The sequence below is a fragment of the Sminthopsis crassicaudata genome, chromosome 6 (assembly GCF_048593235.1).
Source record: "Sminthopsis crassicaudata isolate SCR6 chromosome 6, ASM4859323v1, whole genome shotgun sequence".
In the NCBI taxonomy this organism is placed as follows: Eukaryota; Metazoa; Chordata; class Mammalia; order Dasyuromorphia; family Dasyuridae; genus Sminthopsis; species Sminthopsis crassicaudata.
In genome coordinates, this window is record NC_133622.1 from 121,930,704 (window position 1) to 121,957,366 (window position 26,663).

At 36.1% G+C, this 26,663-nt stretch overlaps 1 protein-coding gene across 4 annotated transcripts in view; it reads left to right on the forward strand.

Moving 5' to 3' along the window:
* The first annotated feature begins 2,931 nt into the window (after positions 1–2,931).
* NPNT (nephronectin) overlaps positions 2,932–26,663 on the forward strand; it is a 108,502-nt gene continuing 84,770 nt past the window's right edge. For 2 of the 4 annotated variants that reach the window (XM_074275611.1, XM_074275612.1), the window contains exons 1-2: positions 2,932–3,627; positions 7,042–7,142. In XM_074275611.1, the coding sequence (XP_074131712.1) occupies positions 3,557–3,627; positions 7,042–7,142 (172 nt within the window). In that variant the 5' untranslated portion in view covers positions 2,932–3,556. The remainder of the gene's footprint in view (positions 3,628–7,041; positions 7,143–26,663) is intronic. The other 2 variants (XM_074275613.1, XM_074275615.1) reach the window with 2 other exon arrangements.

Sequence of the window (26,663 nt, forward strand, 5' to 3'; positions counted from 1 at the left end):
TTGTGCCAATCAGCTTTAGCCCTATTGCAGCTTAAAACTTTCAAACTTGAGGGATCTACCAACTTGTCTTCCTAGGAGAAGGAATTGTGGGTATTAATCATTCTCAGCTGATTCCACACATTTTCACCAGCTATCCCCAATACATGGAATTTTTACATCCTTTAGGCTTATCTGGATTATTACAAGTCTTCTTGAAAATTCTGCCTTGTAAAAGAAGCTTGTCCTAATCCCCTTCAATGCTTTTGCTTCCTTTCTGTTATTATCTCCAATTCATCTTGTATTATTTCATCCTTTGTTTTTACAGGATGTCAAAAATAAATGACATCCTGGGGAAATGTCTTAGCTTGCCTGTGAATTGGATTTCAAAAAATGAGGATAGTTAGCATCTCCCATATTTAATGAATTTTTGCTATCTCTGTGATCACTGCTTTGATTGTTTAGATACTCTATCTTTGTAATTGTTTAGTCTTTTTCAGTCATGTCTGACTCTCCATGATACCATTTGGGGATTTTCTTGACAAAGATACTGGAGTAGGTTACTATTTCCTTTCCCATCTCATTTTACAGATGAGGAAACTGAGGCAAACAAGGTTAAGTGACTTATTTGGGAGTCACACAGCTAATAAGTGTCTGAGGCTAGATTTGAACTCAAGAAGACATGTTTTTCTGACTCCACATCTGGTTTTCATCTCCTATAATATTTTGCTGCACCAGCTATTCAACAGCATCATTTTAATATCTTGCCAAGAAGCAAAATCAAATCTACTGATCCAAAATATAGATTCTGCCATTTTTTTCTTTTTTGAAAATCAGAACAATTTCTTTCCTTCTCGACTTAGCCTCCATCTCCAGTTCTATATAATTGGAGAGATCCTCCACTGATAATGGCTCACTGATCATAGCTGTAAATACTTACAGTACCCTGGGATATGGTTTACTGATATGTATATGATGACTTAAACTCATTGGGGAAGAGATGCAGAACTGGAGATCTCATTGGGGACCTTTCTTATAAACTTCTGCCTTATCATGGATTTCAATTCTGGAGTGATCTTTTTTTGTTCTGTTCTTTTCAGTTCACAGAATTTGGAACGAAAAAACTCAACAATCAATCTGGGAACAATCAACAAGTGCCAAGAGCTGTACTAAATGCTGGGGACACAAGTTTAAGTAAATATAAAAGATGATGAGACCTGAACTGGGAGATGGCTGTGATAAGGCAGAGGGGGGAGGGAGGGGGGGAGAGAATATGTTAGAGATTCTGTGAAGAAAGAAATGTTGACAACTGATTGGATATATGAGATGAGTAAGAGTGAAGAATTGAAGTTGATAATGAATTTGTAACTGAAAGGCTGGAAATATGGAGTACTGCTTCAGAGTAATAGGAAAACTGGGAAGAGGGATGGATTTGGGTGGAAAGATAATTTATTTTGGACATGACAAATTTGGGATATCTATAAGATTCAATTCAAAATTCCAAGAGGTAGTAGTAATGTAGGAATGAAATAGAAACTATAGCCACATAGGAAGAACATTTTGGTTTTCCAGGTCTCCATTCCTTCCTTCTTTATTGTGACCTTCACAAGCTTTTCACCTGTTTTTATTTCAAATAACTTTTCATTCTTTTTGACAACCTGAAGACAAGTATATTTACTCTGATTCTTTTAGGATGCAGATTAACTTGTATATTTCTACTAGTAAACTTTATTTCTGTTAGGTCATTATAATAAAGACTTAAAAAACAACGACTATCGTTTCTTTCCTAGATATCTTTGTCTCTCAATGACAGTTTTGCCTACAAGAAAGGTTTATAGAGAAGATCTCTACCTGCTCCTAAGAATCAAATTCACAGATTAAACAGGAGCTGGTATCATTAGAACTTAGAGAGGAGAGAAGCTTAGATTGAAGAGGTAGGAGGAAATATACAAGGAATATTAAAAGAAGCATATAGGTAGAATTATAAAGAATTTTTACTCGTCTATTCCACAAGCTTCCATTTCTCTGTCTCAGCATGACTTTTCTTATGCCCTTCTCCGATATTCACCCAAAGGTATTTGCAAATTCTGGTCAGGAACCCAATAAACAAAGAGAATGGGTCAGAGGAGCCACTACTGCCTGGAACACAGCCTACATTACACTTATAAAAATTTCATCTGTTGGAGCAAATATTTTGATTCCAATATTTTTGGGTCATATTAGGATCAGGAGCTGGAGTGGATGACAGTAAGCTGTTTGCCTAAAAAAATGTCCCAAGTCTGAATTGGCATGTACTCATCATGTTTCTTGACGTTAAAATAGAAACTTGTTTGGCTCACAGAAAATAACTTGAAATCAAAATCATTTGTGTCGAAATCATTTACTTTCTTATTCTCCAAGAAAATTCCTCTTAGACAAAATGCGAGGTTAGGAAGGTAAAATTATCCAGCAACAGGCTTTTCTTAGATTTTGCATGGTTTTGGAAATCTCAAAACAAAACGTTCTTGTTATTTGTTTATTTATCTATTTACAATTGTAGTCCCAACGAAATACAATTTCTCTTAATGATTTTGGAATTTGTGAGATTATACTGTATTTTTTGTGCCTTTTATTGGGGTTAATGTGTTCTTGACAGAAAGGGACACGCTCGTTTATCTTCTTAATGTACTTCAGGCTTAGCTGAACAAAACTCAAAACAAATTTACTCTATTAGAAGTCTTGGTAATTTCTTTCTTTTTTTTTTTTTGGGGGGGGGGGAGAGAGAGAAATGTGCCAAGCCACAGTTTGGAGATAAGCGACTCCTGGAACTTGCTCCGGAATTCTGTTCAAGTCATGTAGTAGTTAACACTGAGTGCATATCCTTGAATTTCTGTTCTCCACTGCTGATCCTGCTCCTCTCTCCACCCCTCCCGACTAGAACTCACCTGCATCAGTTCCAGCTCTCCAGCTGCTCATACAGATCCCCTCCCCTTCCTGGCTCAACTTTACCTTCAGCTTCCTCCTCATTTCATTAGGCTTTCACCTTTACTTCCTATTTCCTAATAGCTAATTCTCACTAATCCCCTCAGTCTCCAGCAGGGCTTCCTCGCGCCTGGGGTCTGCAGGAGAGCCTGTGCGCGCTCTCCTCGGTTCCGAGCTCCAGGGGAGCAGGGCCTGAGGCCAGGCACGCGCGTGGACTTGCGCCCTTCCCCCGCCCCTCAGGCTGCGCGTCTGGCCCCTCTCCCTCCTTCTTTCCCTCCCTCCCCTGCAGCGCCTCCCTCTGGAAGAGAGAGAACCGTAGAGGGCTACGGGCGTCTGGCCAGAGCGGTTCAGGCTGCTCTCCACGTTTCTGCTCCCCCCACTCATCCCCACCCCCACCCCTACCCCCCTCGAGCTCTAGTAGCTGCAGGAGCTGGACCGCTGCAGTTTGGCAGCTTGGAGAGAGAAGGACTGAGGGAAGAGCGTGCGCTTCTTGGCGAACCCCGCTGACTGTCAGCACTGCTCCTCCCCTCCAACCTGTTCTCCTCGCGGCGGCTGCTCCCTCTTTTGCCTAACTGTAGCCTCAGCTGGTCTGAACTTTCTGGAGGGTTTCCCTCCAGACATGGATTTACTCCTGGGACTGGTGATCGTGTCTTCCTTCTACCTGGAGGCTGCGTCGGAATTTGATGGGAGGTAAGCGGAACCCCCAGGAAGGGAAATCCCAGCTTTCGGGAGGCAGAGAACTGGAGGCGGGGGAGAAAGGTTTCTCCGCTGGCCACTCGGGCCGAGGAGGCGTTCGTTAGCAGCCTTGGCTGAGGTCGGGACTCCGTGTAGACCCTAACTAGGTAAAAAGGAAATCCTTGAAGTCCCTTGCTGGAATTTGCAAGGCTTTCTCACCGTTGAGGACCAGACGGAACGAGAGAGCCACCTGTGCAGGAGAAATAACTTACTGGCCAGGTGAGGGCTGCGGGCTGCAAGGCATGCAACCCTCCCTCCATCACATCTCTTCCCCTGCCCCCAGTCTGGAGAGAGGGAGAGATTATTGGCGAGAGAGGATCCCAGCCTGTGCGCCCTAACTAAATAAAGCCTATGCCTTCATCTCCTGGGTAGGGGAGAATTCTAAACAAGAAGTAGAGGACTATCACGCTCCCTTAAGACTCGCGTCCACTTTTCACTGGCCGATTTCTACTATGCCAGAGGGAAACTGCGAGGAACCCCCAGTAAATCTGTCCCTAGCATTATCAGAGTCCTAAGTATACTCCGACTAAGAGGAGAAGAACCTGAAGGCTCTGGAAAAGATGCCGCGGCCTGTGGCCCCTCTTTCACATCTTCTGAAGAGTTGGAGGCTGAAAAACGTCCAGAAAAAATAGGAGAGAAGGGAACTGTACCCCTCGGGAAAAGAACCAGGAGTTATGAAGTTGGGGCCGGGGACTGTGTTTTATGTACTTGAATAATGCATTTTGCGCCTAGCACAGACCCGACATCTGCGTGCTTTGACAGGTTTGAACAACTCTCCTCTAGCTTCGCTCTGTCACTCAGCCGGGGCTCACAACTCCCTGCAGGCTGCGCCCTTCCTCCAGCCGATCCGGAACAGCTGCCGGAGAGCCCGCAGTTTAAGCCGTCTGGGAGCCCCTTTCTTCAGGGCCTGATCTGCATGTGTGCGCGCGCGCTCTCTTTGACTAACTCCGGGCCGCAGGCGAACAGATTAAGTTACTGTTTAGCTCTGTATTCCTAGTATGTCAGCTAGAGATTTCGGTTGCCCTAGGAGCAGCGGAGAGGGCCAGACAGCCTCGGGGCTCCTCTCCTTAGGCTAGTTCAGCTGCTCCTGGAATTTGAACCCCGCCTCCTTACCGCCTTCCCAGTTAGTCTCCTAAAGAAACACTCCACACCTGGTTTACCTGTAGCCTCGGAACGAATCTGCCGCGCTCGGTTTGCTTTCTCGTTCCTGATGAGAGCAAGTTGGTGTAGTAGGAGTGACGAAACAGTTGTGCGGTGATGAAGGGAAAAAAGTGCAGCTACTTTATATACAAGGCCGGGGTAATTAGAAAATTTGGGGAACAAATTTGATGGGACAGTAAAGCGAACATTTATAGCAGGAGAACTAGATTAACTTTTATATTGTTCTTTTTTTATTCCATGTCCAATTCTGTTGTGTCCCGCTTTCCAGAGCCTCCAAGTTGGGGTGACAAAACATACCGTGCTTTCTAGAGCCCCCACACCGGGGTGATTAAAATATTGTGTCCTGCTTTCTAGAGCCCCCATTCGGGGTGATTAAAACATACCATTTTAGTGGAGAAACGACGAGGCGAGACTCCCGAGGATGGTAAAAATGTGGAGTCTATTTATTCCAAGTTCTTTACCTCTTATATACCCTCATACCTTATATAACCAAAGCAACACTGGGCATGCCACTGCGCACTGGGACCATATAAACAACTTGCTGTTGTAGGTAGATTGCCACCTGGTATCGCTGCTTCAGTTACAACACAGGTTCTCACCGCCTCCTCACTTCTCTGGAAAGCCAAGAGCCCCTAGGGGAGATGGGGAGCCCAACCAGACATTGCAGGCAGGTTCCCTCTGGGCTGAAGGGTCTTACACCTCAGCCAGAGTTCCCCCACTATCTGTGGCCCTGTATACAATACAATTTCAATGCAAATTTTAACTACACAAATTTTACACTACTAGCAAGGAATTCATCAAATACTTGTTCTAATCTTATGGATTCTTAAAAAAATCAGAAATAGGAATAGCCATTTTTTTTTTTAATTTTTTTTTGGCAAGAAACTGAAAATCCCTTAAGCTTAACTGGTGAAGAGAAACCATTAACAACAAAAGTGTCCAAAAGAAGAATGTATAGAAAACTAATATCAAGCATAGTGTTCTACCTTCTGCTAAGTGGGTACTGTGTATCCTTAAGCTATGAAAATATATTTTCCATTTGTTACTTTTAGTTTTGCTCTTATGTAATAGCATACTATGCTATTATATGATACATGACATTATTATATACAGAGTTACAGTTGAGAGTTGAGAGATTTTTAAAGCTCTTTCACTTGCCTTGTCATCTGATCCTCAGAACAACTGGGTCAGATAAAGGGAAGGGTAATGCCCAAGTGCTTTACAAATGCTGAATCTTATTCAGTGCTCACAAACCACGCTGGGAGGAAAATGCAGTTATCCCCTCTGAAACAGGCATGGGTTAAGTGACTACATGCTCATAGAAAGTATCTGATTCTGGATGAACTCAGATCTCCCTTATTCCAAGCCCAGGGCTCGATCCACTAGTGACTTAGTTGCTCTGAATGAGATGTTATTATCCCCCTTTATTTGGCTTGTAAGTAGGCAGAGATAGGAACTAGAACTCAAGTCTTCAGACTTCTTTCCCCTTACTCTTCCATTTGTACCTACTCTGTCACATAGAATAAAGAGGAAGTAAGGATTATTGACAAAGAAAAGAAAACTTTCTGTTTCTAGTTAGTCAGATATCTCCAAGATTGTTATAGTGAAAATTTTTGTAAACTTTTTAATTCTGTTGCTAAGATTTTCCTCGAGTGCTTTTTGGTGGAGAATTTTAAAAATGCATCTCTTCAGATCACTTCTATCTTATTCGAACTATATCTCGGATGGGGAAAGATAATCTCTTTTTCTTCCCATATTTATATAAGAAAGAAAGTAAAGGTTACTTTTGTTCTTTGTTTTTGCAAATTTATCATTAGTTTTTAATCATTTATGTAGAATAAGTAAAAGCTTTTGTTTGGTGAGTGGTAATAGGCCACTAGGAACAAGGTTTTAACAGTCATTTTATGACTGGGGGAAGTTAGTAGCTAAGGCAATTTGTTTTTGCTGCTTCTAGAGAGTGGCTATCCACTATTTGAGGCTTTCACTGTGGGAGTAAGTTCATAATGAATATTATTGTAAAAGCAAGTTCAGCTTTCATCTTCCTAAAAGTTTGATTTTTAAAATCTCCATACATAGATGACAAGGCAGAGAGATCTATATCTCTCTCTAGAAATAGGTACACTATTTCTAATAAATTCATAAAGAAGCTCACTTTTTAATCTCCAAAATATATTTATCTGATTTTTCTTCTTTCTTCTTTTTTTGTAGGTGGCCTAGACAAATAGTGTCCTCCATTGGACTATGCCGTTATGGCAGTAGAATTGATTGCTGCTGGGGCTGGGCCCGCCAGTCATGGGGACAGTGTCATCGTGAGTATTGTCACTGCTTCAGCTTTTAGCCACCTGGAAGGAGGGGCTTTTCACGTCATTAATGGCTTTCACTTTTTCCTGTGCAGAGCTTATTACAGAACAAGGCTTGGGGCACATGCAGGTCTGATGTTTAAGCTTTCATATATAGTGTGGGGCTCCTTACCTTGCCTTTTCCCAACGTGTCCTACCTTTGTTATGTTGCCAATTCTGTTGTTCATAAAGAACCACTCAGGACTTCCCTTAATTATTTGTCCCTAATATTTCTAGTTTCTGTTTTCTTGTCAAATTTCTGCTCCAGGCTTCAAGATGAGGCAAGATAATAAGTTTTGTTATGTTAAATATGTTAAACAAGACTTGAACCTGAGGATGCTGGTACAGTATTTGCTACAGCTGTTATATAAGATGACCCATTTATAAAACATGTTCTTGAAGTCATACAATCTGAATAGCTCACCCAACATGATCAAATACAGTTTCATGGCAACTAAAAGAAATTAATTCTATACTGTTAAATCAATGTCATCTAACTTGTGCTTAGTCAGTATATTGATTATACTTTTTCCATGGTCATAAAAACATTTTATATAGAAAGATCAATACAGGGTTACATACTTCATATGAGCTCAAACTCAGATCAAACTCAGAGTTATAACATTTCCTTAAAGCGAGGAATCCCCTCTTTTAAAACAAACTACTAAATGATGATCACAGAATTGTTTACTTGAGGGGATCTCTAGGATTTCTCCAAGACTTAAGAGGACAGGTTTGGGCATGCTACCCCTGGAAATTTGTCAAGGCCAGTTTCACATTGGCTAGTAAATATTATTCTGTAGCAAAAATTTAGAAGACAAATCATTTGAAAAAAAGAAAGGTAAGAAGGCCCAAATTAGAAAGGAAGGATCCCATTTTATACCTCTAGTTAAGACAATTAAATTAACTCCTAATTAAGTTAGGAGTTTCCATTGCACTTCTAAGCTCTAGAATTATTTCAACTTCATGCCTTTCTTAAATTTCAGTAGAGAGAGTGTGTGATAAGGCTTATTCATGCTAGTGAGACTACTTATTTAGCCTTGTTTTATAGTATGTGGCAAAGTGGCAAATGTTGTCTTATTAAGGACTTTATATGCAAATGGAGAGGAAGTTAACCCCCTAAAAGAGAAAGGTGCTGGAGGATGTTTTGTGGCCTCCTAGCATAGTGCCAGATGAGAAGGCTTATTTTGCAAGTCTCTAATTCAGAGATGTTGACCTATATTGAAAGAGAGCAACAAAGTCTTCTATACTTCTATTCCTGAGTGGCCAGCTGGTACAGTTACTCTTAAGGGGTGGCAATGATTTCCTGTTGCCTTGCTGATAGTTCTGTTTCTAGGGAATTTCCATCGTGAATCCCAGTGGCAGTTGGATGAATACAATTCCTCAGCTCCACCTAGAATAAGCAGCCACATTGGCAAGACTCCCAGGAGCAGGAGAGGAGAGAGCCTTACTCTGAGGCAAAGTGCCAACAGGAAAGCAGAGGAGTTAGGAGTACATGTATCTTTAGCTAAAATGTGCTATTGGAGCATTTTAAGTGAGAACACCATGTGCCCCTGGGAGGGCCACACCATTCCCAGAGAAATCTCAGAGGCAGCATCTCCAGCTGTTCCACCATTCTTTTTCCGTGTCCCTTTCCCCCTAAATTCCCCTAAATGCAATTTCTTCATCTGAATTATTTTCAAAGTCCTGTAACAATGACAATATAAAGTTGGAGAATCCATAGAAGTTTTGGACAAGTCTTTCCATGATCAATTATCAGAAATGTGATACCCCTTAGAAGAAGAAAAAAAAATCTTCAGGAGCAGTCAGAAATTATACTCTAACCTTTATTAATTTTTCCACTGGAGGTGTTAAAAATTATTCCTCACAAGTCATCACAAGTATTGTAGTTATGGAAGTTTGAGCTGAAGTTCCCTCTGAGGTATCCCTAAGTAACAATCCATCCCATCGTCATATTCTGGATTTCTGCCACATCTTCAGCTACAACCTGCTCAGAATCTTTTAATCCCTTTTTTGTCGTTCTCCAAAATTTTATTCCCTATTTCCCCTACTTACTAGTATTTTATTTGTTCCAATTACATGTAAAGATAATTTTTAACATTAATTTTTGTTAGATTTTGAGTTCCATTTTTTTTCTCCTTCTTTCCTCTCTCTCCAAAGCAACAAACAATCTGATGTAGGTTATGCATGTACAATCATTTTAAACATATTTCTATATATGTCAGGTTGTGAAAGAAAAATCAGAACAAAAAGGAAAAACCACAAGAAAGGAAATAACAAAAAGTGAAAATAATATGCACTGATCTACATTCAGCCTCCATAGTTGTTTCTCTGGATGGCATTTTCTATCACAAATCTAGTTTTTCCATTCTTTTTGATGTACTAGAGGAATGTCTATGAGCAAGAATGTAATAGTAAGACCCTATCACAGTGATGGGTAAATGGGTACAGGTAGACTTTCATATCTTTTTATTCCCCATTCTTGTTCAGTTGCATATGCATATATGTGCATATAATACTTTGATAGTGAAGAACACAGTAATTTGGTTTATTCATTGATTAAAGAATTAAAAACATTGCTTTGAATATGAAATCCTTATGTAACAGTAATAGTAGTTAGCATTTACATAGTGCTTTAAGGTTTGCAAAGCACTTTATAGATATTATCTCATTTGATCCTCACAGCAACCCTAGAGAGGCAAGTGCTATTATTATCTCCATTTTACTAAGGAGGGTTACAAAGGGGACTTAAATAAGACTTGTTCAGTATCACACAACTAAGTTGCTGAGGCTAGATTTGGACTCAAATCTTTTTGACTCTCAAGTTTACTGTTGAGGGTGGGAATAAGAGAAAAATAAATTTAAAAACTCAAGATATTGTAATATCTAGTAACTCTACATATTAAGGAATTTTTAAAAATTATATTCTAGTCAATCTATGAACCTATTTATGTGAATATTCCCTCCTATAATGCACTCAGATCATCATAATCCATCTATGCCTACTTGTCCTGTTTGATTCCTCCATTCCTTTCCATATTTTCACTCTGTAGAACCCATCCAAAAAGATGTTGATTTTCTTCACTCTCCTGACATAACAGGGATACAAGTGAATTATAGGTTTGTAGTTGTTAGAAAGGACCTTAAAGGCCATGAAGAATAGACCCATCATTTTCCCAGATAAGAAAACCTAACCAAGGCCACACAATTAATAAATGAGGCCACCCATATTGTTTGTTTCTTTGTTCAGGCATTTCTTCTGACATTCTTTACCCCATTTCTTCCTTGTTCTTCCCTGTAATGTGTGACTTTCAGTTTAGAGACACTATGGGTCTTTCCTTTGCCCTTTGAATGATTTTCAATTTTACTTCTTTCAAAAACTGCCATGCTCTTGACTGCTTTCATATTTTGCAGAGTTTTGTTTGTTCCTCCCACCTTTTTTCTCATTATTCATTTAATTTACTTGAACTTAGTAGAAAAGGGAAACACATTTTCAAGTATGACCTTCTCATTATTCTTTCTGCCTCTCAGAACAAATATAATGTTTCCAGATGTATACACATACATATTCATGGCTCAAAATAATTATGAACCCTATATAATCTAGGATTTAAGCTCATAGAATTTTATTTCACTGAAAATTAAGTTTGTCACCAAGAAGCAAAGTCAGGATTATGCCCACTTTCACAACTCTCAGGGCATGACAATTTTTCTCATTCTTTTGAAAAATATAAAATAATGCATAGATTCATAGAAAGAAGGGCCAAATAGTTTTTCTATGTATCTATTGGCAGCATTTAAAATGGTTTAGCTCTAATTCTGCTTCATTTGTGGTTTCTTTAAGAATCCCATGTATTTCTTGTATGTTCAAAACTAGAGCACAACCACACTAATTGTCCATTTTGGGGATGCTAGAGTCCTAGTTGGAAGCCTCCCTGCTATACTTTTATGTATTTCATAATTATATAGGGGCCTTGTTTCTACAGAATTTCCACATATAACTTTGTGAATGCTCTTATTGTTGGAATAATTAAATGTGGGAGTTGTATAGAGAGTTGAGAGATAGTCCATATGTATAGAATAGAGCCTAATATTGAAGGACATTGACTTGTGAATTAGGAATCCTTGATTTTAAACTTAATTGAAACTGTGGAATTCACAGTTTGTCATCTATAATAAACAAGGGAGATAGTACAGAACATGCTAGATTTGGAGTCGGAGAGTCTAGAATTTACATTCTACCATGTCACATGAGTTCTTTTAACCAATTTTCCTCATTTGTAAAATGAGAATAAAAATAGCACATACCTGCCAGTGTTGTGAGACTCAAATAAAAAGCCTGCCATGGAGAACTATATAAAGTGGTTGGGTAGTCTACTTCTGGCCATCTCAAAGGAAGTTTATAAGGAAAAAATTCTGTGAATTAAATTTGATACAATCTTTCAGAGAGCTCAAAGCATTACCATATTAACTCATGGGAAATGTACTTTGTAATAGGTAAATGTAACATCAGAGGTTTCCCCCATAGAAAAATGTCAGTGATTAGGAAATTCAAGTCTTAATTTTTTTTAAAGCAAGAATCTCTAAATTTCAGCTAACTATGCCTGTGCTTATAAGGAAGAGAGGAAGTTTGAATGCTAAGTTCATTCTATGAAGATGCCCTTCTTCTGTAAATAGAAATCTAAAAAAATCATTACTTGGAAAGCACAGCAAAGTCTAATGAGCCCCATGTTCCAGAGCATGGATACTTTTATGAAGAAAGATCAGTTAGGTGCTAGACTTTTCTTTGAATCTCAGAATTGAGAGGACATATCACATGTTATATTTTAAGTTGCTAACTAGCTGTCTCATTTGCTGTGTCCTGGTTTGTACTTCAGGGATTCTTTGAAATATTTTTATTGTCTGGATCACTTTGGAAATATGATGAAATCCATCGACCCTTTCTCAGAATATTATATTTAAATGCATAAAATAGGATACCTAGGTCTACAAATGAAATCAATTATGTTGAAACATAATTATATACATTTTTTAAAAATAAGGTTGTGATTCCCAGGTTAAGAATCTTTCCTGTAGAGGGAAATGGAAGCAACTTAGCCATCAAGACATCAAAGTTGCTAAGAATAATTTTCCCTATGACCACATCCAATCAGACTTTCACATTCAGTCAGAAAACCTCCTTTCCATTGTTTAGTCAGACCTGAGAAGCAAGCAGTACAAAAAGGATCAGAGAGGGTACTAGAGTAGACATCAAAGCTGCTAACATTTTTCTGCCCACACCTCTTTCCTGATCCAACACTATTGCCTCACCCGCCACAGAATACCCGCCTTTTTGCAAGGACAGACAGATCATACATAATTAAAGTTGTTCAAACATTTAATGAATGTAAAACTCCAGCCAATTTGATCATTTTATACACACACACACACACACACACACACACACATATATATATATATATACACATATGTATATGTATATTCAATGCACCATTTCTTAATCCCTTACGAGTCAAGAACACTAACAGGAGAGATGGAGGAATGGTCATCCCCTTTTTCCTTAATTGAACAACTTTTATTGTAAAGGAAAGTTTTAGTTTATAACAGAGTAGCATAATAGAGTTCTCCCTGGTTCATTTTATAGATGAGGAACTCAGGCAAGAAGGATTGATTGACTTGTTGAAGGTCACACAGCTAATAAGAATCTGAGGGTCGGATTTGAATTCACAAAGATGATTCTTCCTAACTCTGGCATTCACTGTGCCTTTTAACTGCTCCACTTTAGGTTGGTGATAAGGCTATCCTAAAGCTGGTGCCAATGTATGAAATCAGAAAATTAATATAATCATTAATATTGCATCCTAGTTAGGACCAAACCTTCTCATAAGTGGACAGGCAATAAGCATTTATTAAGCATGTACTGAGTGCTAGTGCTGAGACTATAAACACAAACAAAAAGAAAGGCAGCCCCTGCCCTCAAGGAAATGACATTTTATTTATTTTTTTTAATTATAACTTTTTATTGACAGAACATATGCTTGGGTAATGTTTTACAACATTATCACTTGCACTCACTTTTGTTCCAACTTTTCCCTTCCCTTCCTCTGCCCCCTCCCCTAGATGGCAGGCAGTCTCATACATGTTAAACATGTTATAATAGATCCTAGATACAATATATGTATGCAGAACTGAACAGTTCTTGTTGCACAGGGAGAATTGGATTTAGAAGGTAAAAATAACTGGGAAGAAAAACAAAAGTGCAAACAGTTTACACTCATTTCTCAGTGTTCCTTTTCTGGTTGTGGCTGATTATGTCCATCATTGATCAATTGGAACTGAATTAGATCTTCTCTTCGTCAAAGATAACCACTTCAGAATATGTCCTCATACAGTATCATTGTTGAAGTATATGTAATGATCTCCTGGTTCTTCTCATTTCACTCAGCATCAGTTGATGTAAGTCTCTCCAAGCCTCTCTGTATTCATCCTGCTGGTTATTTCTTACAGAACGATAATATTCCATAACATTCATATACCATAATTTACCCACAACCATTCTCCAACTGATGGGCATCCATTCATTTTCCAGTTTCTAGCCACTACAAAAAGGGCTGCCACAAACATTATGGCACATATAGTTCCCTTTCCTTTCTTTAGTATTTCTTTGGGATATAAGCCCAGTAGTAGCACTGCTGGATCAAAGGGTATGCACAATTTGATAACTTTTGGGGCATAAAGGAAATGACATTTTAAAGGAGAAAAACAATGAATAAAAAGGAGCTGAAAAACTCAAATGTAGAGGTGAAGACAAAACACCCACATGGGGACAAAGTCCAGAGTTGGAGAGGAATGAAGGATGATTTGCTTGGGCTCCTTCTTTAAATGGCAGGTTGGAAGGAACTAATTGACAGGGACTGGGAGACAGCATTATGAAGAGGAGATTCTAGGGATAAATAATTAACCCAATAAGGAATACTTTAATTTTTATTTCTATTGCTAAAGACTCCCCTTTAACACTGTATAACTAAGTAAATGAAATTATTTTCAATTTCATCAATCTCCTATTCTATACTAGACAAATTAATTTCTACTAGTGCTGAAGGCTGAATGTTAGCTTTTAGGTATAATCATTTACACCTTAGAGATCCTCAAGGTTGAAGATCTAGACTTCCTTTACTGTTTTTATTGATTGTCTAGATTTAAGAAAAAAAAAGAGAAAATGGTCAAATACAAATTAAACTTAAAAGTGTGTTGACAATATATACATTTTTCTAACTCTTACACAGTTACCAGTTACCCTTTCCCTTACTGTCCTTCCATACTCAACAGACGTTTTCATTTGCTTAAAAACCAAATTTAATTTAATCTTATCAATTGGAAGGGAAAAAGCACAACAAAAAGAAGCACAGTCCACAAAGTTTCTAATTCTCTGCGGATGATAAGGACTTAAAGATTTTGTACTAGGATATGTATGAAATATTTTTTGGTTTCTTGTTTTGATTTTTGGAAAGTCATCATGTGTGACATAGGACAATTTATAGGAAAACTTCCTTGTAGAAAGATTACCCTTAGTTTTAAAAACAAGAATACAAACAACAAAAAATTTTGACCACTCCAAAGTGTGCTCAATTATCATCAACAGTATAATAATGTTTTTGAAATAGTATTTAACCGTTCACAATTGCTCTCATCTCTGGGATAATCCTGATTATCCTACATTCCAGAACCTTATTAAGATCTGTTAATATACAAGACATTCTTAATATGTGTGTGTGTGTGTGTGTGTGTGTGTGTGTGTGTGTGTGTGTGTGTCTGTGTATTGCTGTAGTGGTTTAGTGAGTAGTCCTTGGACATGGGTTCAGGATAACCTGAGTTCATATCTTGTCCCAGATGAATCTATCTTTATAACCCTGGGCAAGTCACTTCCTTTCTCAGCTTCAATTTCTTCATCTGTAAAACAGACATAATAATATCACTTACATTTTTATGAGGATTAATGAGAAAGCATCTGTAAGAGTCTCAATTAAATAAATTCTAGCAAAACTTTTAGACTTTAAAAAAAATAATATTTTTAAATGAATCAAATAAAATCTATATCATTACAATGGAAACAAATTATATTGAAATATTTCATAATATATAATTATTAATATAATTTATTTTTCCCATTTTCAAATTTATCATTTATTTTTAACATTTGAAAAAATTTTGAATTCCGAATTCTTTTCTTCCCACCCCTCCCCCACCTATTGTGAAGGCAAGAAATGTGATATCAATTAAATGTGAAATTATATGAAACATTTCTATATTAGCTATAGTGGAAAAAAGGCAAGAAAAATAATGTGAAAAAGTATGCTTCAATCTGCATTTAGACTCCATTTTTTTGGTGAATAGTATTTTTAATAATTGTCCTTTAGAATTGTCTTGGATCATTGTATTAATCAGCATAGCTAAGTTTTTCACAGATGATCATCGTTACAATTTTGCTCTTACTGTTTACAAGGATCTCCTAGTTCTGCTCACTTTACTTTGTATTAATTCATATAAATCTTCCCAGGTTTTATCTGAAACCATCATCCTTATCATTTTTTATTGTACAATAGCATTCCATCCTAATCATATACAACTTCTTCAGATCTTCCCCAGTTGATTCGCATCTCCTCAATTTCCAACTCCTTGTCATCACAAAATGATCTAGTATAAATATTTTTGGGCATATTTTGGTTCCTTTTTCTTTTTTTTAAAATCTCTTTAGAATATAGATCTAGTAGTGGTATTGCTGAGTCAAAAAGGTATTGATTGCTCTTTTGGTATAATTCTAAATTGCTGTCCAGAATGGCTAGATAAATTTATAAATCCACCTACAATGTATTAGTGTCTCAATTTTCCCTCCAACATTTATCATTTTCCTTTTCTGTCATATTAGTCAATTTGATAGGTGTAAGGTTACATCTTATAGTTGTTTTTAATTTGCATTTTTCTAATCAATGGAGATTCAGAGCATTTTTTGATGCGACTATAGATAGATTTTTTTTTTTTTTCAGAAAACTAGGGATTCATATTCTTTGACCATTTATCAGTTAGGGAATTCTTATAAATTTGACTCAGTTCTATATCTATTTGAGAAATGAAGCTTTTATCAGAGAAACTTGCTATAAAAAATTTCCTCCCGGATTTCCAATTTCTTCTACTCTTGGCTGCTTTGACTCTGTGCAAAGCCTTTTTATTTTAATTGACATTGAAATATATTTATAAAGAAAATTGTAATAGTCAGTTCACAAACTCCAGGTTAAAAACCCTTGTAGCATAGACTATCTTAGAAACTACTTTACAGTGTAGTTTTTTGCCTACCTCTGAAGCCCAGAATCTTTTAAGAACTGAATTTCTCTCTTAAGAATTTCCTTTTCTATGATAGAATTAGAATGTATTTTTGAGCTATTGCCCTTCTTAAAGAGATTAAGTATATCTTGTTCCTCAAAATCCTAAATAGCCTTGAAATTTCAAAATAAACTTATTTGCCAGAAAACATGACATATTAGGTTGGTAGTTTTTGAGAACAGAGAATATAGATAGCATTAGAAAATCTTTAAGTAAAGAGTGAGGAATCTAGAGGTCATATATTTTATGCCTTACCTGATATTACTAACTTCTTTGCAACATCCCTCACTTTTTAGTTATTCATATTTTCTCCCTTAATTTTATTTATTTTTTTTCTAGAGGGGGAAGCAAGACCATTGGGGTTAGATAGGTCCAGGGTCACACAGCTAGGAAGTGTTAAATGTCTGAAGCTATATTTGAACTTCAGGCCCTTCTGCAGTTAGCTGCCCCCCATTAATTTTATGAAATATGGCATCGACTAATTATCTTTCTTATTAAAACTTTTTATTTTTGAAACTTATGCATAGATAATTTTTAACATTCACCTTGGCAAAACCTTGTATTGCAAAATTTTTCCACAATTGACATGCTGCACAAGAAAAAAAAAGGCAAAAGAAAAAATGAGAAAGAAAACAAAATGCAAGCAAACAACCACAAAAAAGGTGAAAACAATATGTTGTGATCCACTCCCACAACCCTTTCTCTGTGTGCAGATGGCTCTCTCCATCACAAGACCATTGGAACTGGCTTGAATTACCTCACTATGAATAAGAGCCATGTCCATCGGAATTGATCATTGTGTAATCTTGCTGTTGCTGTCATCTAATAATTTTCAGCATTCACAAATATTATAATTAATTCATGTAAAACTTGGGCCTTCCAGGAAAGAATGCAATCATATCATACTAGGCAGCCAGGAGGCATACTACCTATAGTATTGTTGAGATTGGAGGTAAGAAGACCTGACTTTAAATCCTGCCTCAGACAATTATGAGTTGTGTGAGTCTTAATTTTCTCTTAGCCTTAGTTTTCTCATCTGAAAAGTGAATATAATAATAGCACTACCTCATAGAGTTTTTGTGAGGATCAAATGAGATAATGCAATGCTACTCTTAGTAAAGGAAATAGTTCAGTTTCTGGGAGGTTGGTTGTCAGATGAACTATTAACTACCTATCAGTGGTACAATGAAATGTGCCATTTCATTTTTTAAAACGGTTATAATGATAGCATTATTTCCTTTGACTATTCTTTATCTCTCCATTAAATACCTTTTGAATCAACTATTTATTGTGAAAGATGAATAATGAAGCATCCCTCCCATATAGTTTTGTTTTGTGCTATGTCCTCCAGTAAAAGCTAAGAAAAAAGACAGAAAAGACATAGAATGGGCATAGAAGAGGATTTAACTCATGTGATGAATTCTTTTGGCTACAGCAATTCCTAAAAACTGTCTTTCTAAGGTATGTAGGAATTATGAGTTATGCCAGTAGAAGCCTTTGCATTAATGAAATCAAACATCTTTTAAAATATTAAAATAAGATGATTTTGAGGGATTCAAATTTTTAATAATTAATAGAAAAAATTGACTGTGAATAAGGTTCTTTGAAAGGAATTTTCTAACCCCAATGACAGAGGTAATACAATAAAGCTGTGACAGATTAACAAGCTCAGAAGCAAAAATGATGGAAACTACAGGAAATTCAGAGACTCAATAGTATAGCTGTTGGAACAAATGGAACAGAATGTTTTTGTAAAGAGAAGGAACAGGGGAATTGGCAGATGACAAAGACCCCATACATGGCCATTTGACTTTATTAAAATAGAGAAAACTCTTGATAGGTAAAGAATGATTATTTCTGAAATGGTATTCCCCTTTATCTCAGTAGTGCTTACGGAGAATCCCACCTATTTTTGTGTTTTCTGTAGGCTACTGAAATCCCTCTGGTAGAGGGTTAAGAGTTAGCATCTTTTATCATTACCCATCTGCTTTTCTTTCCTCAAAAAGACATCCGGCTGACAGAGAATTGCATGAAATTTATCTAGCTGCCAAGATCTCCCCTCCCTTTAAGAAGATTCCTGCCCATAAGCTGTCTACCTCTCTTAAATATGTGGTATGCTTAAGACTTTCCTGCTGGTATTCACAAGTTCTTCCAGAAATTGATCCATGGATCATGTAGCATCTTAGCCAAAGAATACACTTTTGAAATTATAGTTTACCTATTTATTTCTTATAGCCATGATTTTAATAAGGTAATTGTGAAAATTTTAATATTTGAATAAGTTAATTCGAAATTTAAAATGCCATTTAAAAGAGGAAGCTTTACTCCTTCCATTTATCTCTATTCTTCCATTTTTCTTTGTCCTCATTACCAACTGTTTAAAAAGATTAAAAGCATATATGACAGAAATATGATTTATATTTGGTGATCAGTTATAGGGATGATCAGATGAGGTAATATATAAAAAGTACTTTTTAAAACTTAAAGTGATATATAAGTGTTAGCCATTATCATTATAATTTGTGAAATTATATTCTCCATAAAGAAACTGAATACTTACATACTTTTAGCAAAGCAGGTCACTATTCCTCCATAAATTTGTAAAACTGTGTGAATTTATGGCAAAAAAAGAAAAAAAATCCTTCATCATCTTGCAGTCAACCTTATTGTTATGTATTGTGTTTATACATATATGCATACACATTTTCTCTTATCTATATATACATATGTTGTTAGGTTCTTACTATTTAGTAAGCTAATGAGATAATGGGATATTAGGTTCTTACTAAGTTCTAAGTCAGTACTTAACAATTCTCTAGTTCTGGTCTTTACTAGGAGTTCAACCCCTTTGAATTCCAGGGGAGGAGCTTGCATGTTTAGGAAGAGCAAAATCATTGGTTGAAGTAATTTTTCCCAGAAGCCCTTGGATTATGCCACTCCCATTCTCTGGGAGGATAAAAGAGGGCAGCTCTGGAGGAGAGACAGAGTTTTGTCTGGACGAGACTTGAAGCTGCTCTCTGCAGGAAGGGAAGTCAGCTCTCTACAGGAAGAAGAATCTTTCTGAGAGATTTGAGTTGACACAGCAGATCTCCTCCCAGAGAGCGATCGGCAGCTTCTGGAGACAACAGCATGTTACAAATTGGCGTCCACAACGTGGGGCCAGGACTTTTGCTTATCCTGACAAGGACTTATTCTGAGCCCTTCAGAGGAGCTAGACTGGACCATAGCAATATGTGTGTATGCACATTACACATATATGCTATATATACATATTTCTATCCATTGAAAGAAATATCTAGAAGTTTTAAACTTCCACTAAAGTTATATTCTGTTGCCTTATTATTGCATGGAGGTGGTAAATAGATATATCTTATACAAGTTTGTACATGTTTAAATCATCTCAATATATGAAAACTCAGATTTATCAATCAACAACTATTAACTGAGCTCCTGCTATAAGTAGGGTACCATGAGGGGTACAAAGTTGCTCAAAGCATTTTCTGATGAGAGTGAAAGATGAATTGGGTAATATACTGAGATGAAAAGACATTGAATATGAGCATGGAACGTCTGTTGATCAAAGACAACCAACCAAATCAATCAACAAATATTTATTAAATGTTCATTTTGTGCCAAGCTCTGTGTTCTGTGCGAAGGATGTAAGGACAAGTATGAAATAGACCCTTTCATTTGATTGGGAGAAGTAACATATACATATTTTAAGTATACCCAAATATATTGATGTTTTCCAGTTGTATTCAACTCTACCTGATTTGGGATTTTCTTGGCAAAGTACTAGAGTGGTTTGCCATTTCCTTCTCCTCTGTATCCCTGTATCCTCATTTTCCAGATGAGGCACACAGAGGTTAAGTGAGTTGTGTGGGGGTCACACAACTAGTAAGTGTCTGAGATCAGATGGGAACTTAGATGTTTCTGATTCCAAGTCTGATGTTCTATCCACTTTACCATACACACACACACACACACACACACACACACACACATATATATTTATATATATGTGGGGAGAAATGCTAAGAGTTGGAGGAATCAGAAAAGATCTCATAGAGGAGATAACATTTAACCTGAGTTTTGAAGGAAACTAGGAGGAACTGAAGGAGTACATTTTAAGTATTGGTGACAGCCAGTACAAAAGCATGGAGATGAAGCATCAATTGTGAGGAAGAGTAAAAGAGTCAGTTTGAACCAAAGAGTGGGAGTGAAAGAAAAATATAAATAAGATTGGAAAAGTAGGTTGAGTCCAGGTTGTGAAAGGGTTTACATGTCAAGCAGAGGAGCCACTTAGAGTTTATTGATCAGGAGAGTAATTTTGTCTGGGCTTTGGTTTTTTTTTTTTTTTTTTTTTTTTTTTTTTTTTTTTAGTAATATTTAGTTACTTCTTCCTTGTGTTGTTACTCCTTCCTATCTATCTAGATAGGATTTAGGTAGATAGATAGGAGAAGAGGAAGATATGATGGCTATTAGGAGGCTATTACATTAGTCCAAGCAGGAAATGATAAGGGTCTGAACCCAGGTTGTGGCTGGGTGAAGAGAGGAAAGGAGGCAACCATAGCTCTACTCAGAGACATGAAACTAGGAATTTAGATACATAGAACTCTAGACAAAGAAAGGTGATGGACTCAAAGAACAGGTCAATGCATATTTGGGAGGTGGGTGGAACTTGGCTAATGTGAAGATTTATTTTGCTTACTGGTTTTGTTTCTCTTGCTTTTTCAGTGTATAGAAGAAGAAGAGGTAAAAGGAAGAAGATTCAGAACTGAAAATAAAATTTAAAATTTAAAAATGATGGAAGGTTAGCTATGCGGGAGTAAATTAAAAAATTCACATAGACCATTTCCTAAGGCAGGAAGGGATTATAATATATATGAAGGAAATAGCTGCATGAATTAAATCATGGTTATTTTGAAGTATTAAGTAAACATATAGAAGATAAATCATGGATAATAACTGGAATACAGTGTCCAGATCAATACAATCAAATTGATGATTCTTCAGAGATAACTTTAATACAGGTCCATTGAATTGTATTAATTCTTAGTTAATAAAGATATTTTTAAAAATAACTCACTACATTTTCTGTATAAGTGTATATTTTATTTTATTTTATTTTATTTTTTAATTTTTATTTTTTCTGAGGCTGGGGTTAAGTGACTTGCCCAGGGTCACACAACTAGGACATGTTAAGTGTCTGAGACCAGATTTGAACTCGGGTCCTCCTGAATTCAGGGCTGGTGCTCTATCCACTGCGCCACCTAGCTTCCCCCATAAGTGTATATTTTAACATATAATAATAATAAGGGAGGGAATAGAGCTGTGATTTCAATGATTGAAGAAAACTCTACTATTGCAAGTTGGCACCTTTACCACAGCTTAGTGTCATAGTGAATTGCTTAGAATATAAAGAAGTTAACTGATTTGTTCAGGGTTATATAGCCATTATATGCCAGTCTTTACTTGAAGCTTTCTGGTTCTAAGATCAGGACTCTATTTTGGCATGATGCCTTTTACAATCACAATATAGTTACTAATGAAGTTTTTTCAACTTAAAAAAAAATTATATATGTATTTTCTCTCTATCCATTTTGAAGTTAAAAAAAACCAATCAACAACTTCCTAACAAATATGTGTAGCCCAGAAAAACAAACGCTCACATTTGCCATATTCAATAATTTATGTCTTATTCTGCTTCATCTTTGGTTTTTTGGAATCATTGCTTATCATTGCATGGCTTAGAGTTTTAAAGTCTTTCTAAGTGTTTTTTTCTTAATAATATCAAAATATAAATTGTTTTCCTAATTCTTTTCACTTCACTCTATATCAATTCATTGAAATTGTCTATTTCATCATGGCAGATGACACAAAAATATTCCCTTACATTCATATGCTATAATTTGTTTAGCCATTCGCCCCAAAATGGTTACTCTTTTAGTTTCCAGTTCTTTATAACTCACTACAAAATCAGCAGCTATAAATATTTTTGTGTTTGTGGATCTTTCCCTCCTTTCTTTGATTTGGAGGGCATTGTCTTTAGGTCTAATAGTATTATTGCTAGATGTCCAGTTTAATAATTCAGGGGGCACAGTTCCATAGGGTTTTCCAGAATGGCTGGACAAATTCACAGCTCCATTAATATTTATGTATGTATCTGTTTTCCTAAAGTCTCTCTGACATTTCTCTTTTTCTTCTTTTGTCATCTTTATCTGTTGGATATGAAGTTCAGAATTGCTTTAATTTTAATCTTTATAATCATTACTGATTTGGTGCATTTTTATGTGGTTGGTGATAGTTTGGATTTCTTTCTTTGAAAACTACCTGTTTTAGAGCCTTTGACTATTGACTGAAGAATGACTCTTGTACTTGGCTCTCATACTTATAAATTTGAATCAGTTCCTTGTTTATCTTGGCTATAAGACCTCTATCAGAGAAACTAACTGCAAAGATTTCTTTCTCCAGTTAGCTGTTTCACTTCTAATTGTAACTATTGGTTTTGTTTGTGCAAAAAGTTATCTTCTTTGATCCTTTCTACCCCTTATTTAGTCATGAGTTCTTCTATCCATAGATCAAAAAGATAATTTCTTTCTTATGTTGTCAACTTTTTAGGCCTAAGTCATGAATCTATTTAGAGTTTACTTGATGTTTAGTGTCAGATGCTGGTCATAATTTTTCCTAGACTGTTTTCCAGTTTTCATAGCAATTTTTTTGGCCATATACTCATCCTTACCCTAGTAACTGGGATTGGTGGTTTATATAATTCTCTACTGTGTTTCTTTGTTTTTACCTAACCTGATTGACCTCTATATTTTAACCAATATGCCAATTTAAATATTTTTAAAATGAGCAGAAAATTCTATGTAATAACAGACATCTGTGCCATGCAGATGTGATTTTTCAAATACAGACAATTAAGTATATTTATATTTTGTATATCATTTAATATATTGAAATGTAATAACTGAAAAACAATACTGAACATTTACCTTGGCTACATAAAGCACTATTCACTTAACTGAATAGTCTTTATTTTCAATAACAATAGAGCAAAGAATTTATCGATATTTCAATTGGTTTGTGATATAATTTATGTTCATTTTCACTTCAGTAGTATAGTTTACATCTTGTCAATCTCAATTCTTTTCAACTTCTTTGGCTATTGTTCATTTCCTCCTATAAATCTTCTAAAGGTGATGTACAATTTCTTGGGAGCCTGACTCGCAGCAAAAATGTCTCTTAACATTGTGTGGATACATTTGCAGTGTGCAAATTTTCTTCCTCCTCCTATATAAATAGACTATCTTCTTTTTGAGTCACACATCTCTTTGATGATAAATTTTACCCTGCCTTTTGCATATAAATCTTCCCTCATAATGTGCTATGGCCTGTTTTTGCCTACACCACATTTTTATTTGCCCTTTTCTGATTTCCTCTGTGGGTAATTAGATGATATAGTGGACATGGCCTGGAATCAGGAAGACAATTCAAATATGGCCTCAACCACTTAATAGCTGCAAGACTCCTGGCAAATCACTTAACCCTGTTTGCCTAAGTTTCCTCCTCTGTAAAATGATCTGGAGAAAGAAATAATATCAAACCATTCTAGTATTTTGCCAAGAAAAACTCAAATGGGGTGATGTAGAATCAGACAATGACTGAAAAAACAACTGAAACCTTAGTGTTCTGTATGATTTTTCAAAGATCACAAGCAAGGGAAAAATGGGAAGTTCTTTCAGTATAGAAGGATAGTTCATCTGTCTGAACTCATCCTGTGTAGCTAGTTGTACTCTTACTATCTTCTTCCTACTTATCTTGGATATCACCTTTCAATAGCAGTTTTTGTTTTGCCCTTTCTAATTCCAAAGGGCTTTAAATGGAGAACTGCTATGTTTTTAATGATTTGACTTTATAAGTTTGCCATCGAACTGCATATCTTAGCATAGACAATAAACCTTTGTAATATCTTTGGTTTTCCTATAAGAACTATGAAGATGAATGCTTCCATATGCTTCTGAGTCTTATTTAGGAGGGTCTGGAAAGTTTGGGGGATTGATTCAATCAGTACATCGTATTAGACATCTTCCATGATAGTAATAAAATAATTTAAGCATTCATTTGCCTGTTTTATACCTCACTTAATATTACTGTTCCAAGAATAATTGAACAAGGTTTATCTGTGTGTCCATCTAAGAATCTTGCCTGATATTAATATTCTCATGGGAAATGCAGAGCCAAAGACTACATTTGGCTTTATATTTGAATCAATTTTTTTTCATAATCAGTAACCAATCACAATAGGTTCTAGTATTCTTTCTACTTTTCAGTCAATTTTTTATAATGACCAGTTCTGTTATAGAATATCTTTTGTGAAACCTTACTTCCTGTCTTCTTCATGTATTTTCATCAAAGTTGCCCCTAATTATGTATATAGGTCATTACCATAAAGATTTTATAGAAGGATGCTCATGACAAACATGTTTGGGCTATATTTATTACTCTAGACTTACTCTCTCTCTCCCCCTCAATCCCTACTACTTAGATACCTTCATCTTCCCCTTCTCCTCAATCATTTATGTGTTGTCTTTTACCACTAGAGTATAAATTTCTAAAGGCAGTGACTATTTTTTTTTTTGCTTGTATTTGTATTCCAAATCCTCAGCTCTGTGCCTGGCTTGTAGTATATACCTGTTGACCTGATCTTTAGTCATTTGGTATCTTCTCTTTTAGATGTCTGAAGAACTGATTCTTTAATGCCAGGAAAACCATATTAATTCCATTGAATATACTTGTCTAGTTCCAATAGTTTTTTCCAATTTCATTCTGAAAATACTATTTCCACTTCCTAGTTGTATATCATTGATCTTAAGATCATTGCCCAACTAATCTTGATAAAGAAAATTGTCCATTTCTTTGTTATCCTTCTAATTTAATCTTTTAAAAGTTTCTTACATGGATTCTAGCTTTAATTAGATTTCCACCAAGCTTTCGACAAATTTGTTTTTCCCCCACTCCCTCCCCCTCTCCCATTATTTATGAAGTGCTACTGCTCATAATTTTTCACCTTTTTCCTCCATAAGGTTTTGCAAGGGTGTCTATATTCTAAACAGTGTTGCCCTTGCTGGTTGCATTGTTTTTCTATTTAGAAAGAATTTAAAAATTTGATGGCTAAGGTGATTGCTGAACTTTTTAAATTTTCCTTTTTGCAGCAATTGCATTACATTGAATACAAGGCTTTAAAAAGTGGTGATACTCTTTGTAAATATCGTTCTGTTGTTCTTCTTCTCTCTCTCTCTCTCTCTCAGCGCGTCACGTCGAGGCGCTCGCGTCTCGTCTCTCTCTCTCTCTCTCTCTCTCTCTCTTTCTGTGTGTGTGTGTGTGTGTGTGTGTGTGTGTGTAGGAACTCAGAAGGAGATGGTCATTAGCTTATTTGCCCAAATACCTTTACTAGCTGTGTGACTCTGGCAAATCACTTAACCACTCTGTGTCTTAATTTCCTCAACTGTAAAATGGGAATAATAATAGTACCTACCTCCCAGGGTTACCATGAAGATCAAATGAGATATTATTTGTAAAGCACAAGATTCTCACAGTGCCAGATACATAGGAAGCACTTAATAAATGCTTCTTCCCTTCCCTGCCCTGATTTAAATTATTCAGGTCATAGTTATATTAATCAAATATCATATTTTTCCCTCCTCTTTATGCTTTTCCCTAAAAAATTTGGTATTCATTTTTATCTTGGCTCCAACAAGTCACCAGAATGTCTCCCAACAAATAACTTGTTCAGATACATCTTCCTTATCTTTTGTCAATATTTAGTCCATTCTATTTCTTTTTATGTGATAAATAATGTCATAGAAATAAAGCTAACTACATTTTTGCTAATGCTTACCTTTTCAAGTAACTTCTTACATCTTGAAGAAAGAATTGGTGCTAAATACTTATTGGCCTCTCTCATTTCTTAATCTTGGTTCATATCTTCCAGTTCGTTATTTCTTTCTTTTCTTTTCTTTTTTTTTCTTTTCTTTTTTTTTTTTTTGGTCCTCTCCTATATACAACTTTTCATTAAAATCACAGAATATTAAAATATGTTTGCTTTCT